This window comes from Lepisma saccharinum, chromosome 7 (assembly GCF_977018435.1).
Source record: "Lepisma saccharinum chromosome 7, izLepSacc3.1, whole genome shotgun sequence".
Lineage (NCBI taxonomy): Eukaryota > Metazoa > Arthropoda > Insecta > Zygentoma > Lepismatidae > Lepisma > Lepisma saccharinum.
Window position 1 is genome coordinate 35,762,797 of NC_139235.1, and position 19,858 is coordinate 35,782,654.

Here is a 19,858-nt window from a genome sequence, read left to right on the forward strand (position 1 = left end):
TGGATCCAAGATAACTAAGTTGGCAACACTTCCACGGGGGAAGAGCTTGAGAAGAGTCCCGTGAAAACTGTCCCGCATGCCCTTAAGTACTTTGAGTTACTTTAACTTAATTACTTTTTAGCAAATTAGGTATAAGTCAATTATAAAAGAATCCAAACACTGGATTAGCAGCAATGGCACGAAATGAGAAAGGTGGCACATACATCCTAGTCAGTTTCTTTCGCCAAGACCTCAAATAGTCTAGTAAAATGGAGTAACGGATTTCTTCACTACTAATTAATTTTAATATACTCCTTACAAGTAACCTCTCGAATCAAAATTTTCATATATTCGACACTATAATTCAAATCACAAACCCTGACACCTTCTGTAAACAAAACCACCTGCATGCAGAAAGCATTGCAAACTCATAGAAGTAAAATAATCCACACGAAAATCCAGCGTTGTTACAGGATTCATTACGTAAGGTAAAGCAATGGCAAATTTGTAGTATGGGATACGCTGCCGCAAATGACGTCTCACTTTAAACCCAATACTCTTTCTTTTTTTACTTATTGCTTCACCTTTATGGTTAACTCTTTGCACCAGTAATCATTTCCCATAAATTTGGCTTCTTTCTTTGAATATATTTTACTTGCATTTTTTAGACAAAATGATATAACATGGTAATGTATATTTCTAAGGTTTCATATAGATAGGAGTGTATTTGAAATTTGTTTGTAGATTTTATGTAAATTGTATCTTATGTAAATAAAATATATAATGGGCATAAACAACCATATGCATTGCTGTAAGTCCAATAAATATATTGATGATGATCAAAACAAGACAAAAAGTTCGTAAATTTATTGCGGTTGGAAACTTTGACAAGCATCCTAATAACGATTTTTGTTCCGCCAAATATAGTGCACTTCGTAAAATAACTTGGTGACATGGCAAGGCAAGATAAGTGTGAACATTTTGTAGTAATATAACTTTCAATGAGCTTAGAGATTTTATAATTTTATAATGATATTTTATAACATTGGTTATTTTCTAAAAATAATCATGTGAACAGCAAGGAAGTAGTGCAACTTAGTAATATTGCCTGACTTATCCTTAGAAAAATAACATGCCGAGTTCTATGCGTGCGGGAAAGTCTCCGTGTTCTCCGAGCTTGTTTTCAAAACACCAGCAAGGACAGCCTTTGAAAAGGGGTGAGAAACAGATTCTACTCAATATTTATGTAACGTTCTGTCAGTAGTATCCTGAGAAACCAGTAAATGAAGTGGTTAAGTTGGTATCCCAGTGCAGTGGTGTGTCAGTGTCTGCAGTTTTAAGGGTTATGAAAGAGAGAATGACCGGGAGAGTAACAATGTATGTGGCTGCATATTCGTCTGATGTTTTGAGAACGGGTTCTCACATTCAGAGGCTCTTATATAAAATGAATAGGTGTGGCGAACTATGAGTGTAACAGCAGATGATTGCGGTCATGGATCAGTTGACGCAGAGTGATACATCGAATCGGTGAGACCGTTTGTTTACAGAAGGTCTCAGGGATGGTGATTTAGACCTTAGCTGTTGATTTTCTGAGCTTATACATTTTAAGAACCTGTAGTCAATCTTACATATCCCGTAAGCTCCCACCCCCCTTCCTTTTCGCCACAGGGCCATTATAAATGTTGTATTTCCTCCAATCACAGCTGTTCTCGTAAAGAATTATATTGAGTCACCGACAGCCTACCAGTTCTTGAACCAGGCTGGATACTGCTGAACACGTACACTCACCTGGGAGTGGGTTGGCACTTCTAACCATAAAGCTGGGCAGGCAATGGATCAAGTTTGCAGACCTCGACTACATATCTGCTACACATAGTTGGCTTGTTGGTTTAAGCAAGTATCCTAGCACGTAACTAGGTTGTTGATATGCTGAGTAAAGAATGTCTGGCTGCACCAAAGCATGAATTCATGTTTGGAGCAGTGTAAAACAACACAAGACATTAATATACCTGAAAAAAATACTTACTTTGTGATTCTCAGTAGTATTGTTCCATTCAAGATTAGAAGGAAATAAGTCAAATAAGCCATTCACTTATGAATTTGATGCTTTAGTGCTTAACAGGCCTCCAAATTGCGTTGTTTTGCCGAGAACCTTTACGTGTATGCTGGGCTGTGTGCAACTGCTTCATATTAACTTTTTCAGTAAATGAATGATGTGCCTACCTGCTGTCATTGTGTAATTCTGTTGAGACTTTCTTTTGATTTTGATCAGGGTGTGAGATAATGTGCCTCACAGATACTTTTTTTTCTCGTTACATGGTGGTTCTAAAAAGTTATAACTTTTAAAGTAATAGGTTTATTACAACAAAATATTGCTTCTTATACAAATTAAACTTTAAAATTAATTTTTGATGAGTTTGGTTCATCGCCAGATCTCCAGCTGGTCACCATTCACGTTCAAACACTATTGCAATCTTCATTTTGAATTGGAGAATTGTGTTCTGGCCTCCCAATACGTGGCAAATCTACTACACTTTCCATACGTAGCCTTACACTTTTCGTACCATCTCTGGATACTTGTCTCCGCTGGAGGTGTTATTCCAAACGTTGTTTGGGACTTTCTTCTCACCAAAACAAGATTTTTAACTTGGCAAGCAATAACATGCACTTAGCATTTTCCTGCATTGCCGCCATCTTGGTAACAAGTGATCGTGTGATCACCTGCACACATGTCATTCAGTACTGTGGCCAGAACATAATTTTAAATTTTCATGTTAAGGGAAATAAACAATGTGGTTGATAATATGAGACATAAGTGAGTTACTAAAGTTATATTCGAGCGACCACAAACAAAAAAGTTTCGGCCAAAAATCCCCATGCACCTCCCCGTTCACCCATTTCACTCGGCCATAAGGAAGCTTGTTCCACTCTGTCCCTCCCCTCCAAGTGCGAGCGATCATACAGACAAATAACTAGAGTACGATGCACAGGAGTGCAGGCTCTTTTGCATGTGGTTCCATTATAACCACTCCATCACGGAAGTCGGCTTTAATGTACTGCACATTCCCATTATTCATAGTTGCATTACAACATGAAAAATTTAAAAATAATTCCTCATCGGAGTGTGCTGTCCAAAGCTCCACGCTCCGGAGCGGAGTACTGGTGCATCATGCTCTGCTCCGGATCGGAGCGTGATTCTCAAAAAGCCGAACTGCTCCAGAGCGGAGTGGTGGTGTATCATGCTCGGAGCGTGCACCTCAAAAAGCTGAACCAATCCGCTCCGGATCGGAGTGCGTGTCTCTAAAAGCCGAACCACTCCACTCTGGAGCGGAGTGCTGTTGTATCAAACTTCACTTTGGAGCGGAATAGAAGCAACGCTTCAGACACGCTCCGGAGAGCTCCTTTAGTACGCTCCGCACTCCACTCCGAAACCCTGGTCCAAACCATATTTGGATTCCGTTACTGCAACAATCTAATACACTGGCCACTGTCCATAATTCATCATTGTAGCCACTTTCCATAATTCACCACTGTGCACCAGAACTTCCACAAGATTAAACCACAATATTATTTTGCACTAACCTTTTTGAGTATAATAATTAATGGTGGACCATATTTCATACGTAAAGTTTGGTGTTTCCACATTGCGAATCAAAATTTGCAATGCGGAAACACCAAACTTTACATATGAAATATATTAATTAAGTTTTGATTATTACCTGATGCTAAATTTCAACCTGAAAATGTATATTTATTTTTCCAACGTGATGTACATGTAATTATTTGCTGTATCATTTGAATACTTATTTATCATTTTCTGTATTTTTCAGCTGGCTATCAACTGCCTCACAACTGTGTTGTCGGTGGACTTCAAGCCCTCTGAAATTGAAATTGGTGTGGTATCAAAGACTGCTCCAAAATTCAAGTAAGTCAATTTTTTTTTACCAATATACATTTTAAATATGATAACTTGTAAATGTAGTAAGTTTATCATGTTTTTTTTTTCATATTCTGAAAACCTGTTATGCTTGTCCTTTCCCATTTTTACGTGTTTTAAGGAAATGTGTTCAGTTTTATATTTTAAGTCGGTAACCTCTATCTTATGTCTAATCTGACTATTTTGCTCTTTATAATTTTTTTTAAGGTGTGATAAGCCATGAGGCCCTTGTATTGGCTGTGCAACTCATTCACCTTTCTCTTGCAGGGGGTTAGGGTGTAAGAGCACACAAATGGCACTATGTCTTTCTTCTATGTAGTACATTCTGCAAATGTATTCTTGCAAGTCAAGGCCCTTGTGTCTGGACCCACAACCAATGTAATCCTCAGTCTATTGTTTTAAGTCTGCTTTCTGCTGGTATAGACTAATCGGGACAGGACCTACAGTTCAATAGTGGGATCTGAACCACTGTGTATTATCCTACACCAGTGTTCAAACCTGTGACCTGTAGTTTACAAGGTGACCATGTTATCACTACACCAACAGAGAAGTCCTCTGTTTTCTCTCTATCTGTAAGTCTTTCTTCAACTAATTACCACTCATCCTCACTGTCGGGAGGGAGAACAGACTGAAAAAGAGTTACTGGCTCAGAAAGTTCACTTGGTCTCACTCCATGTGACAAATAACTTCTTGGACTTCATTTCAGGGTCAGTGAAACACCTTAGGCTACTCAGGCCTGATAGAATTTTATCTGAATATCCAAATGTGTCCATTATACAGACAATATTATTGTTTGTCCGTTTCACATACTCCACATACACTGCAGGGTCTCCCAAAAAATCCCATACATAGGGAATGTCACTTTAGACATGAAATGTCACATAATGTGCTCAATGTGCCGACCTTTGAGAGCCAGGCACAAGTCAATGTGTTCCCGCCATTAATTTTTGTTCAATTAGATGTGCTCCTCGTGAGTCAATGACATATTTGCGTCTCACTTGGAAAGAAAAAATAATATTCCATTGCATGGAGACTTTTGGGACACCCTGTATATTATTGCCAATAATGACGGGACACACATTAGGAATGTGATTACCTGGAGTTGCTCTGGTGCCAGTGCTGGATAGGTCCGCCATTCACCGCTATCACAGTCTATACCCTTTGAGGAAGACATTGTACTAGGGGTCCCGGGTTGAAATCTCGGCCTCCAGTCCCTTCCGAAAAAAAAAATCTGTCTGTTGGTAGTAGTGTTCATTCCTCCTACTGCTTTTTTTTATGGCAGTAAACAACGTTACTACATATGGGTACCTTATTATAGGTGAGGACTATTAACATTTCATTTTAACAAGAGAAATGTATACCATGTCAGAGGTCGTGGGTTCGAATCCCAGCATGGGCACGAGTATTCTTTGCAAGTCTCTTCATATCATCACTCATTCTCATCTTCGCGATTAGCCAAATGTGGCAGAAAAAAGAAGTAAATTTAAACAAATCAGTCAATCAAACGAGAGAAATGCATGTGTGTGTGTGTGTGTACTTGTATGATTCACCGATATTGGGTTCAATCTTCCAGGCTTTGTCCCATTTTTTGAGGAAATTGATCCACCCTTCTTCTAAATTTCCTTCATCCCTATTAAGATTATTCTTCCCCCCTCTACAAATATTTGCTGTTTCACACACATTTCTTCCTAACTTCCTCTTTTCTTTTCTAATTATCACCTTTTTTGTGATTCTGTGTCCGCTTTCCAAAATGTGTTCTGAGAGACCTGTTTTGGAAACTTTTTCTCTTATATCTTTTTCATGTTTGCTCCATCTCTTACCCATATTTCGACCTGTCTGTCCTATGTACTCCTTCCCACATTGACATTCTATTCGATAAACCCCCTTCTGTTTTTCTGGTATTTCCCTAGTCCTCTTTCCTTTCTTATAATCAGTAAAGTATTTTTCCACATTCTTTGGGGCTTTCATCCCGCAAACGATCCCAAAATCTCTCGTTATTTTTCCAATTTTTTCGGATACAATTTGATGGTAAGGGATGCCAACATACTTTACCTTCGCATTTTCGATTTTTTCATTCTCTTTTTGATATCCTTCCTCTTTTTTGGTTTCTTTCATAATAATTTTCTGTGCTCTTCCCACAATCTTATCCATTTCTCTATTTGTATATCCATTTTTTAATCCTGTTTTTCTTATCCACGGAATTTCGTTGTCTTTTTCATTTCCACTATTGCATAGTCTACCAGCCCTAATAAAAAAGTTTAGGAATACATTTTTCTTTGTTTTTTCGAGGTGCGCCGATTCCTTATTAATATATAAGTTCCCCGATAGGAGTTTATGATATACTCCTGTTCTAATCCTATTCCCTTCTTTCAAGATACTAAGATCCAGAAAATTGATTTTTCCGTCGATTAAGTTTTACCTAGTGAAGTTTATTCTTTCGTCTTATTTTTGTAATTCTTCAAAGACCTTGTTCAGTGCTACCCCCTTTCCTATAATCAAGATATCATCTACATATCTCCCGTAATATTTAATACCTATTCCCATTTTTTCCAAAGCTGCCTTCTCTATGAAGTGCATAAAAATGCTCGCTTCTATACCTGAAATAGGGTTTCTCATCGCCAAGCCTTTTTTTTGGTTTATAAATATTGTCATTGACGTAGAAAAAGTTATATTCTGTTACAAGGTTATACCATCGTACATACTCCCAAGCTGTAAGGATGTCTATACCTTTTTCTAATAGCCACCTCAGTAAACAATATCCCACCCTCCCTCTCGGTACACTTGGGTATAGGTTAATAACATCGAAATTATCCAAGCTGCCCGGGAAGAACATGAATTTACGTTGGATTTGTGACGTGATAAGGGGAAATGAGAAAATAAAGGGAAGAGGAAAACATTCGTGGAGAACTGACCTTCATGTAGATTAGGAAGCACAGTTGGGCAGGAATGGCCGAACCTGCAAGTTGTATAGTGATACATGCAGGTTTTTAAGTTTTTTTTAACATTTTAAAAATGAGAATAGGTTTATTGTGCATGTTTTTTTAGTGAACGACGAGCTTTTTATATACCTCTAGGGTGAGGATATAATATTTTAAATGTATCCACACCAACCCTTGTCCACAATCCTTATATTATTTTTCGACATGATACTAAGCTAAGTACCTAGTTTTTTCATACGAACCTGAAGAAGGGGATAGTTAATCTCCGAAACGTCATTCTACAGAAAGAAAAATAGGAACAACATACTTGCATACGTAAGTACAGTTTTTAATGTCTTTTTTATATTCTGGAATTGTGAGTAATACACACCAAACCTACAAAATGCTAACACAATTTTGAGTAGTTGTTATGATGCACACATTAATAAGCAACACAGTAACATAAGAAATCAACTTGAATAGTGCAGGAACCATTCTTCCCAGAAAAAAAGAAGCCATAACAAACTTTTTTACAGTGACACTTTTAATTTTAGCATTCAAGTTTGTTACTTACTTCCTCCTGCAACGATACTCAAAATTTAACCCTTAACGCGAACCATGTTTTTGTTTGTGCGTAATCCAAACCACCCAGTCTGTCAGACCAACATGCATATTTTCTTTTGTATATCCAATTTATTTATTTTTTGTTAAAAATATTTGTTCTGTGAGCCTTAATTATCAACTTTCAATTATTTTATCTATGTAAGGTTCAATAAATAAGAAGGAATATTAATTGTTTATTTAGAACAGTAAAAATTTGGCTGCTTACAGCCTTCTTTGAGAACACGGAACGCATGAGCAGATTTAAAAATTGAGGAGTACAAGAAAATTATAAGAAGAGCCCTTTGCTCAGTAAGATCAGGTGTTATTTTGAGGAGTGTGACAATGTTTTGGCAGTTCAACACTTCTTCATATGTATGGGTTGCCTCTCGCACTGACAAACTAAAAACTGGGGAGCTGGTCGAGGGGCATGACATTTCAGTTGATGTTGGCTCTAGCAGAGAAGAGGTGACGACACGAGCAAGAACTTCACAGTCATCCAGAATCAGTTTTCATTATCGTCACTACTTCTTCCGGAATCTCCACCATCCTGCGACTCAGGAGAATAAACGTGATCAGCATCAGAGTCATCGATTGTCTCGGAAACAGCACTCTCATCACAGTCATCCTTGAGTTCCGACTCTTCATTTTGTAATAGTTTCCTAACATGTTCGTCAAAATAGTCGTCTGTGACTCGCAAAATGGCTCGATTTCTTTCTTGGGCCATGGAAACACTGTTCACAAAAATACAACAAAAGGGACAAAAACAAACACTCACCACAAATTTACACAACAGATCGGGGCGATTCCAATGTAAATCAAACTACCTGGTCTCACAAGACCCCGTATCCTCACAAAAAAGCTGCCGTGCCGATCGATACTCAACAAGCCATTGATATGGTTTGGCTAGTTCAGAGGTAAACATTATGGGGGAAAGATTTTGATTGATTGATTTGGTGTTTTAAGTTCACTTTATGCACAGTAAGACTAATCGGGACTGGACCTACAGTTTAAAGTGGGATCCAAACCACTATGTGCCTCCACTGGGTGAGGGGCAAAAGGTACAGCGAGTTTCCGGATGGAGAGCGCAAGAGTATAGCCACCCTCACAAGCCCCATGATATTTTCATGGGGTCTGTCAGACCGATGGTTCGGGTTAAGGGTTAAGCATATTAAAGTATGTTTTTCAAGATGCAGGACATTTTTAGTAAGTACTATTAGTGAATATTCCATTCTGAACTTCAGTTTATGAAACAAATTATTTTGTGAATGCAGTGTTGTGCCTTTGTTGGAATGAATTATGTTACAGCTACAAACACATTTATTATCTCATTTATTTCATATGCCATAGACCATTAAATAATCCAAGAATACTATGCAACACAATGTTTCCAATCTGCTTCAATACAATTTGTTCACAGTTTATCACAGTTGTCTTTTCCCATTATTTTTCTGGATGTTTCAAGCATAATTACCTCCTCCGCCCATGCCAAATTATAATTTTGCCACATTCAATTGTCTGGCTGTTATGAAGATGGCAGTTCTCCTGACCCCCCCCCCCCCCCCCAATTTGGTCCCCAAGGCTCCCCAAACATGCACTATATTTCAAAACATTTATTGTGAACTGCAGCTTAAGTGATGGATGCCCTAAAAATCTTAAGAGAGTTTTTCTTTATCTCCAGAAATGTAGTTTAGTCATTTGAAAGTGTAATCAGAATTTGAATCTACCTCAGCATATGAAAAATCCATTTTTCATCTACAATGTTTAAATGCTTTGAACAAATGTGATTAATTTCAGCTAAAACCTTGAACTTTACTGCAGTTATCGTGGTCTCAAAATTGGTGACTTACCCTCACCTTTCCTTAAGCACACAATATATTACAGTTTTTATTAAAAGCTTAAAACTCAAATGATGCCATAACATTGCCGAGACTTGAGTTTCTTAATCTTCAAGAATGTAACCTAGTCAAATATTTATTTATTTCACCTATAACAGAGCTTTCGCTCAAATTACAATAGGCTTACATATATATATACATATATATATATATATATATATATATATATAAAAATCAAATAAGGTAAAAGGAAACACTCACCGGACAGTAGAAAAATTCAAAATTTTCGCTAATTTATAGCATCATCGGTGTGAGAAGAAACAGAAGACGGAACCGGAAGTTGGGGTCCTGCAGAGTTGCCAGGTCCCCATTGAAGAAGAAGCGGTGCGTAGAACGAAAAAAACACTGTTTCGTCACCAGGCTTGTCGTAAACTGTGAGTGGGGAGGATGAGTTGGGAGGGAGGGCGGGAGGGTGGGTGAGGGTGGGCATTACTGGGTGGCCTTGTTCAGGCCAGGTGGAGTGGTTGCACTCATGGCCGATATATAGGCCCTCTCCCATCTTTTGCGAACAGAGGTGTTGGCTGGTTGGGGTAGGAGGTGGATGATCGCTACCCGGAAGCAGTCGTTGAAACTGATGTTGTGGTGGTTGGTGTGGACGGCGACAGTGAAGTCCAGGTTGTGGGTGGAGGAGCGGTGGTTATTGATGCGGAGGTTGAGGGCCGTTGATGTTTCCCCCAGGTAAAAATCACCACAGATGTTGCAGGTGAGGATGTAGATAAGGTTTGAGGCATGGCAGGTCCCTTTGGGATGGAGGGTAAATTTGCCAGTGGCCGTGTGCACCTGGAGGGTGTGAGAAGTGATGAGGATGGGACAGGTCTTGCACCTGGGTCGGTTGCATTTATGGGCAGGGGGGTGTTGGATGTGTGGTGAAGGAGTGTTGTGGACCAGGATGTTTTGGAGGTTAGGGGGGCGTTTGAAAACCACCCTGGGTTTGTCGGGAAATATGTTTTTGGTTTCGGGATCACTGTGGAGGATTGGGAGAAGAGAGTGCAGTGTGTGCCTGATTTTGTTGAGGTGGGGATGATATTGGGTGATGAGTGCAGGTGGGTTGGTGGCAGCAGGTTTCTTGGTGGTAGTGGTATGTGAGGCAGCTCGTGATATTTGCTTGGTGACCAGGATGGAGGGATATCCACGGTTAACCAGGGCCTGGTGTAGGCGGAGGTTATAATTCTGGCGGGAGGTGGGTGAAGAGTTCAGGCGCTGTCCCCTGAGGGCCAGAGAGAATGGAATTGCTTTTTTGGTGTGGAACGGGTGGGAGCTGGAGAAGTGTAGGTATTGCATGTGGTTGGTGGGTTTTATGTGGATGGAGGTAGTCAGGTGTCCTCCCTCGATGTGCACGTCCACATCCAGGAAGGTTATCTGGTTGGGGGAGTGTGTCCAGGTGAATTTTAGGGAACGGAAGTGGTTAAGTTGGTCCAGGAAGGCTGACAAGGATGGTTCTCCATGTGTCCAGAGCATGAAGATGTCGTCGATGAAGCGGAGCCAGAGGAGGGGTTGGGTAGCCAAAAACTCTTGCTCAAGTTGGCCCATGAAGAGGTTTGCATAGGATGGGGCCATTCTGGTACCCATGGCTGTACCTCGGATCTGTAGGAAATTTTGGTTTTCAAAGGTGAAGTTGTTACAAGTGAGGACAAGGTGGGCTAGGTGGGTCAGGAAGTTGGTGCTGGGGTTGTGAGGTTTGGGTCTGCTATTGAGATAGAATTCTATGGAGCGGAGGCCATGGGAGTGAGGTATGTTGGTGTAGAGGGAAGTGACATCAATGGTGGCAAGGATGGTATTTGGGGGCAATGATGGGAGGGTGCTGATTTTCTGGAGGAAGTGACTCCCATCTCCAGCCTCTTGTGAAAGCTCTGCCCTCCTACCTCCGTGACACCAACCACTTCCTCCAGAAAATCAGCACCCTCCCATCATTGCCCCCAAATACCATCCTTGCCACCATTGATGTCACTTCCCTCTACACCAACATACCTCACTCCCATGGCCTCCGCTCCATAGAATTCTATCTCAATAGCAGACCCAAACCTCACAACCCCAGCACCAACTTCCTGACCCACCTAGCCCACCTTGTCCTCACTTGTAACAACTTCACCTTTGAAAACCAAAATTTCCTACAGATCCGAGGTACAGCCATGGGTACCAGAATGGCCCCATCCTATGCAAACCTCTTCATGGGCCAACTTGAGCAAGAGTTTTTGGCTACCCAACCCCTCCTCTGGCTCCGCTTCATCGACGACATCTTCATGCTCTGGACACATGGAGAACCATCCTTGTCAGCCTTCCTGGACCAACTTAACCACTTCCGTTCCCTAAAATTCACCTGGACACACTCCCCCAACCAGATAACCTTCCTGGATGTGGACGTGCACATCGAGGGAGGACACCTGACTACCTCCATCCACATAAAACCCACCAACCACATGCAATACCTACACTTCTCCAGCTCCCACCCGTTCCACACCAAAAAAGCAATTCCATTCTCTCTGGCCCTCAGGGGACAGCGCCTGAACTCTTCACCCACCTCCCGCCAGAATTATAACCTCCGCCTACACCAGGCCCTGGTTAACCGTGGATATCCCTCCATCCTGGTCACCAAGCAAATATCACGAGCTGCCTCACATACCACTACCACCAAGAAACCTGCTGCCACCAACCCACCTGCACTCATCACCCAATATCATCCCCACCTCAACAAAATCAGGCACACACTGCACTCTCTTCTCCCAATCCTCCACAGTGATCCCGAAACCAAAAACATATTTCCCGACAAACCCAGGGTGGTTTTCAAACGCCCCCCTAACCTCCAAAACATCCTGGTCCACAACACTCCTTCACCACACATCCAACACCCCCCTGCCCATAAATGCAACCGACCCAGGTGCAAGACCTGTCCCATCCTCATCACTTCTCACACCCTCCAGGTGCACACGGCCACTGGCAAATTTACCCTCCATCCCAAAGGGACCTGCCATGCCTCAAACCTTATCTACATCCTCACCTGCAACATCTGTGGTGATTTTTACCTGGGGGAAACATCAACGGCCCTCAACCTCCGCATCAATAACCACCGCTCCTCCACCCACAACCTGGACTTCACTGTCGCCGTCCACACCAACCACCACAACATCAGTTTCAACGACTGCTTCCGGGTAGCGATCATCCACCTCCTACCCCAACCAGCCAACACCTCTGTTCGCAAAAGATGGGAGAGGGCCTATATATCGGCCATGAGTGCAACCACTCCACCTGGCCTGAACAAGGCCACCCAGTAATGCCCACCCTCACCCACCCTCCCGCCCTCCCTCCCAACTCATCCTCCCCACTCACAGTTTACGACAAGCCTGGTGACGAAACAGTGTTTTTTTCGTTCTACGCACCGCTTCTTCTTCAATGGGGACCTGGCAACTCTGCAGGACCCCAACTTCCGGTTCCGTCTTCTGTTTCTTCTCACACCGATGATGCTATAAATTAGCGAAAATTTTGAATTTTTCTACTGTCCGGTGAGTGTTTCCTTTTACCTTATTTGATTTTTACTTAGCCCTTTTGGCCCTCCTTGCTTTTATCCATTATATATATATATATATATATATATATATATATATATATATTATTTCCCCATGTATATTTTAAACAATTAAAAATTATAATTCCAACAATACAAAACAAAAGAAGAAGAAGGAGAGCAAAACTACAATAATCGTTTCATAAAGAACATCAGCACAAGTATTCTAGAGAACATAAATCCAAAAATGATATTCACTGAGGTAGAACAAGATACAAGGGTCGTTCAAGGTTGACCGGGATTTTCGTACGTAAAAAATCGATGAATAGCCGGATCATGATGAAACGTGCGGGTGACGTAATGTATTCCTTCGCGAGTAACTACTGCCCGGCATGACGTATTTCGCGCATGCGCAGCACTTGCAGCGAACATGGCGGCAAGCAGTGTGTCTGTGGCTGTGAAGCAGCGGTGTGTACTTAAATTCCTCGTGAAGGAGAAAGTGAAACCAGCTGAGATTTTCAGACGATTGCAAGCACAGTATGGTGAACAAACGATGTCGCGGACAAGAGTGTACGAATGGTGTGAGCAGTTTCGCGAAGGACGGGAGCTGGTGATAAATGAAGCGCATGGACACATTTGCCCGACTGCAGTCACACCAGTGAATATCGCACGTGTTGAGCAAATGATTCTTGAGAACCGGCGAGTAACAGTGCGGGATATGGCTGCCGAGGTGAATATCAGTGTCGGGAGTGTTGAGACAATAATTCACGACCATTTACGCTTCCGCAAAATCTGTGCAAGGTGGGTTCCCCGCCAGCTGACATTCGATCAGAAGTGGACACGCAGGACTGTCTGTGAACAGCTTCTGAATCGGTTTCGAGCAGAAGGTGATGAATTGTTGCAATCCATCATCACGTGTGATGAAACATGGTTGCACAATTCAACCCCAGGGACCAAAAGACGCAGCATGGAGTGGCGGCATAAAGGTTACCCCCCCCCCCCCCCAAGAAAAGCAAAACGCAGTGGCTACAACAACAATCAAGTTCTTTCTACGCCAAAGGAATTCGGGAGCTGCCAGAACGATGGCAACGGTGCCTCGGCGTGCACGGAGAATACTTTGAAAAACTGACATAGTTTGGTGTTTCTTCTGCTACCTATTTCCTCTGCAGAAATAAAAGTCCCGGTCAACCTTGAACGACCCTTGTATATACAGACTGAGGCATTTATAACTATACACATGTAATTACTCATATAAACAAATATACACACATACAGGCATAATTGTATTTGCAAACATACCCATGTACACAGAAAACATCTATAATTATTTATTATTTATTCATGATATATGACCATAATTTAAAGCTCTCGCATGACATGTTAAACCGGTCTGTCGTGTACTATCTTTAAACATGATGACCAATTTTTCTCAAATAAAATTTGAGACCAAACTTTCAAGTTATAAAAAATGCAACTCGAAAACTTTGCATTTATGATAACTGCCATCATAAATGCAACATTTGTGATTTTACCACCACTCCCCTCGTAAGCTATGAAATATTATTTTAAAATTTTTACTGCAAAATTGCGGACCAATGAAATCTCTAAAATGACTCAGTTTAATTCCTTATATGTACTCCGAAAATATATTCTTGACAGTTTTGGAAAAAAAATGTGGAGCAGAGCATAGAGCTGTATCGAAAATTTTGCTCACAAGTCTTCTAGCTGCAGAAATAATTTTACCTAAATGATTCTAAATTTACGCCAGCATGGTCACTAAATAGATGACTGCCCATCCACCCTAACTCATGCACCATATTTTGATGATTTTATGGTCAAATTATAGTGCAAGTACATAATTCTCCTGTAACTTTCATGCTCAAAGCTCAAAACTATAGTCTATTCAAAGGTTTGAAAATGTCAAAAATTATCAAAATATGAAAGTACGGTATACATTTGCACAGTATTTACTTGAGTACCCTACACCCTTAAAAAGAAGAAAAAAAAGAAAACTGAAATTGTGGTAGATCATGAAGGTGCAAGACTTGCATGTGTATAGAGCTCCAAATCAGATATAAATAACATTTATGTTGAATAGGCAAGCAACCCATTATGTTGAGAAATGAGAAAAATCATTTAAAGAATGTTCCGTTTTAATTATACCACAATTAATGACATTTCAATAAAATGTACTCAATTTGCCCTTATAATGCTGCCAAAAATTATTGTATCAATTGATCATCACTAGGGCTTGGAAGTTGAGGAAATATCCTTTCTTTTCCTAGTGTCTGAAGACTAGGCCCAACATAATATATGTTCATTTTGGGTCATTGTAGGCCAGAAAAAGGTGGGTTTTATTTGTCCTTTTTTAGCCTTTTTTTTTAGGTCTTAACAGCTTTTTTTTTGCAACTTCACCTTCTTTCGACAACGTTTTTACTGCTCATTCTCAATTCGAATCATCATCAGATCATCACCTCTTAAACATCCTTTCTGTAGTAAAGAAATATATATATATATATATATATATATATATATATATATATATATATATATATATATATATATATATATATATATATATATATATATATATATATATATATATATATATATATATATATATATATATATATATATATATATATATATATATATATATATATAGATATATATATATATTTCAACCATTCCTGAAACGAGAGAAAAACATTTTTGGACGACTGAAGCAGGTACAGTACAAGGTCCTTTAACCGTAACTTGTCTGGAAAGTTGCGCTGTAAGTGGCAACTTTCTCTTGTTTTGAAGCTTTCAGCACGGATATACATTAAATATGTAATTAAAACTCAAGTTATTAATTAATTTGGATGGCATTTATACATACTTTTTTCCATTTTTAGGTCTTTTTATAGGTCTTTTTTTGGCAATTTATAGGTTTTCAGCTTCCGAGCCCTAATCATCACAGTTGAAACTATGATGTGCCACTATTGGTTCCCCCACATACGGACGTGACTGATAACCATAATGCTACCACAATTAAAAATTATAAGCTTTGTTCAACTATGTTGCATCAATCAATGCAAATGTTTTATCTAAAAATGTCTGATACTTTTTCTTTCTTGTTTCTTGGATATATATATATTCTTGTTATTTGTTAAAAGTCCACTTCTAGCATGAATTGGGGAAAATAACCAGAAAAAAACCACTAGGACTTGTTCTATATTCATTATTTTTAGTATTATAAGCTATTCTAAGCATTCTCTTTACAAGTTTTCGAAAACTTTTGGACAATCTTAGAACCTCACAAGTATTTAAAGCAATAGTTTACAAATTTTTTTTGAAAGCCACATTTTCACTGGGTTTTTTTGGTGGGTTTTTCTGAAAAATCCCGCATGGGGAAAACTGGGCTGGGCACACTCGGGCCAACCCTGGCATAAAGTGGACTTAAAAAACACCAAATCAACCAACCTGATTATTCTGGACTGTGTGGCCATTCCTACAGATCCACCAACCACTTTCAGAACCTTCTTGTCTCCAGTTGCCAACCCAACCATACCTGAAGCACCATTCTGTTCTGTCCCATCAGAGGACAATAGTCAACCATGGCTATATCTCCACCCTCATCAACAGACAATCACCAAAGCTGATTCCTACATCCCTGTAAGAAATCCTGTCCCTCCCTCTTCTCCTGTAATTGATGCCAGATACCATCCCAACTTCATAATTTGTATTAATCATCCCAATGCTTTTTATTCTCTTTGTCTTTCACATTCAATGTGCATGGGTGATCATAAAGGTAAAAGTTCCCTGTGCAGGTAGCACTGTGCCATGAAGGCACATTTAGGGGATGTTAGGGTAGGAGACCTGCACATTCTTGGTCTCGGCCATTTTTGGAGGTGATATGATCAGCACTATGCTCCAGTTGCCTTTACCACCCCTCCCTCCAGGTACCGATTGATTTGAGGCGGGGTGAGCCCCAGAGCTGCTTTTTGCCAGAAAAATTCCTACCTTATATCACCCAGCCTGAGAATCGAACCCGCGTCTCCTGTGTGGCACCCAACTAGACCACCACGGCATATGGCTAATCATGATGAGATTGAATTATAATTTGATGAAATCGATGAAGAGACATACAAAAAAAAAAAAAAAAAAAAAGAACTTCAACACTTGTTGGCCTGTTCATGATTAAACCATTCAACATGTCCACTACAGACATGGCTTTGTATATTTACACATTTTCCAATTGACTCTTCTAAATTACCTTTTATTGCTGCAGGCCTCCCCGATGGCGTAGTGGTTACGTCATTGCCTTGTAAATCAAGTGGTTCCGGGTTCGATACCTGGTGGAGGCACATTGCACACTGGTTCGGATCCCACTTTAAACTGTACATGTAGTCCCGATTAGCTTTAATGTGCATAAAGTGGACTTAAAACAAAAATCCAATCCTTTTATTGCTGCATAGTTCAATGACTAGCATAATTTCTCCATAGATTGCCCTTTATTTTCTTATTATGTGCTGCTGTCTTCTTTAGGTTTTCACCGAGTATACCTGTGAAGGTTTCCCCACAATATTTGTGGGTTGTTTGTTATGATTTGAAGTAAACTTACTCAAAATTATACACACATCTTCTTATATTGTACAAAGGCTCACTCAGTACAACTTTGATTGAACAGTTACTGATACGGTTCACAGAAAACTGCCTTGTTAATATAATTATAATAATAATATATGTTTGTTTCAAGCACAATTAGATGGACATTTTATCACTAGTTATGGGGACACTACTGTATTAGCCAATGCACCAAAATCCATAAAATATTATTGTAAAAGAACTAAGGGTGGACAGCATGAGAAATTCTTAAAATGAAACACGATCATTTGGAATTTCCTGACCATTTGGGATCCTGGAAAGTCAGAAAATCATTTCCTGAATTCAGGATCACATTACCTCCATGCTAATCACATCCAAAGTGGCTGAGATTGAGAGTGTGTGGAGCCCTACCCCCACATCCCCTAAATATGCCTTATATTATATATATGGTGCTATATGCACTGGGAACTTTTACCTTATCGTAGATATTGTCAATTCAGAAAATGTGGAAAATGCATATTTTGGCCAAGAAATGTAACCAAGGTATTGTTAAAGACAGTAATTGTATTAATTATGGAAATATACTGATCCATATTTCAAATGTAGAAAGCCTTCAATGCAACATATGTTTTTGTTGTTCAAGGAAAAGTTTTATAAAAGTGGAAAACATTCAAAATGTCAGTTAAAAAAATTAGTTTCTCATACCATGTATAACATTGACTGCCCCCTCTAATCCTTCCCCCTTCCTTTCATTCACTATACATATAACTCGGTGTACAGGTTAGCCTAAAAGAAATACACTCAAAGTTTTACAGAAAAGAAGAGTTTTAATAATAGAGCTGGAATACTTGCATGATTTGAAGAGCACGTCCAGTTTACATTGGTAAGTTACAAGTGTTCTATGTGTGACCCTTTTGAACATGCCAGATATTAATGCGATGGTCCAGTTCTCCTGAAACATGACTTTTTACCTTGCACAGACAACATGTTTCCTCAAATTTCTTGCTCCAATCATAGATTGACTGCCTTGTGGATGGTTGTTTACCATACCGTATTCTAAAACGACGCTGCGCGATAGTAACAGAATTTGTTTTTACAAATTCAATCATGCAGAAAGCCTTCTCCACCTGGCTAGCGGCCATACTAGACTTACGTCAAGGGTGCTCACGTGATGCTGACGTCACAAAGATAATTGAAAAGCAGAGGTCGTAAACTTGAAGACTTCTGTATACAACAGTACTAAATGCTTTCTGATGTAACAAACTACTTTCAATTTATAAAGTGTTTAAACTGTCTTACTTCTTTTAGGCTAACCCTGTATATCCCAAGATTATACATTCAATCTGTATGGTCTCAATAGAGCAAGATGTTATAATTTTTTTTTCTGGTTTTACATTTTCTTGTTTTTTTTTCTTATTGGTCTCCCGAAGAACATAAAATCAAGGTTTCACTGTATTAGGAAATTTTGTACGATAGCTACAAAGTTTGTTGATTTTACTATAAATCTTCCAGCTTATGTATTTAACCCTTAAACAGAAACATCGGTCTGTGAGACCTTTAGTGTTTTGTAGTTCTACAGTGTGGCAACACTGATTGAGCTGTCTCCCCCCCCTCCAGAGTACCTTATTATCAACCACTTGCCTACACTCTGCACATGTTACTGCTCAGTTTGTGACTGTTTGTTACGAGAGACTTATTGTTGTTTGAAAACTTGCAAGTATAACAGACCGGGTGTTTCGCATTACATATTCAATGCCAAGGTTGGAAGTGATTTACATAATACATTTTCTTAGTTTTGTTCCCATGTAATTTTAGTTTTCAATAAGTTTGAGTTATTAACCATGATTTTGCTCTTTTATTGTCTAAAAAACTATAAAAATATGTAATAACAAATATTAAAAAATAAGGTGTCTCAGACCGGATGTTTCTATTTATGAAGTAAAGACCTATGTTTCTGTTTAAGGGTTAAAGAATGCATTCTTGTTTATTAATTATTACATGTTAGCATTGATTTTTATATGTTGTGTTAACGTGTGAGGTAATTGTAATTTCTTCTTTTTCTTTTCAGAATTCTAAATGAAACTGAAATTGATCGTCATCTAACTGCAATTGCAGAGAGGGATTAATTTGAAGTTGGGGATTGGTGCATTTTTTATTACTCATTTTCTAATACAAACAAAAAAAATATCTAATTTTCCATATTTATTCTTACATCTCCCCTTTTGTAATGGAAATCATTCGCACCATAGTCTGTTTTTTTTTTTCAGTACCCCAGTATTATAAACAAGTGTATTGTAGGTACTGAAATGTTAGTCTGAAGAATTGTTTTCAGTTTTTATTTCTGAGAAATTATTTTCCCTGTTGTTGGAATTGTAAGTGCATTAAAGAACTATCATTGAACAGTTTTTTTTGCAAATAAATCACATCCACAAACCTA

General features: G+C 39.3%; 1 protein-coding gene across 2 annotated transcripts in view; it reads left to right on the top strand.

Moving 5' to 3' along the window:
- Window positions 1-19,858, top strand: part of LOC145990196 (proteasome subunit alpha type-6-like) — a 35,638-nt gene extending 15,780 nt beyond the window's left edge. Inside the window, exons 6-7 of one of the 2 annotated variants that reach the window (XM_083125858.1) lie at window positions 3,810-3,904; window positions 19,490-19,858. In XM_083125858.1, the coding sequence (XP_082981984.1) occupies window positions 3,810-3,904; window positions 19,490-19,547 (153 nt within the window). In that variant the 3' untranslated portion in view covers window positions 19,548-19,858. Of the gene's footprint in view, window positions 1-3,809; window positions 3,909-19,489 lie in introns of those variants that run through there. The other variant, XM_083125859.1, reaches the window with a different exon arrangement.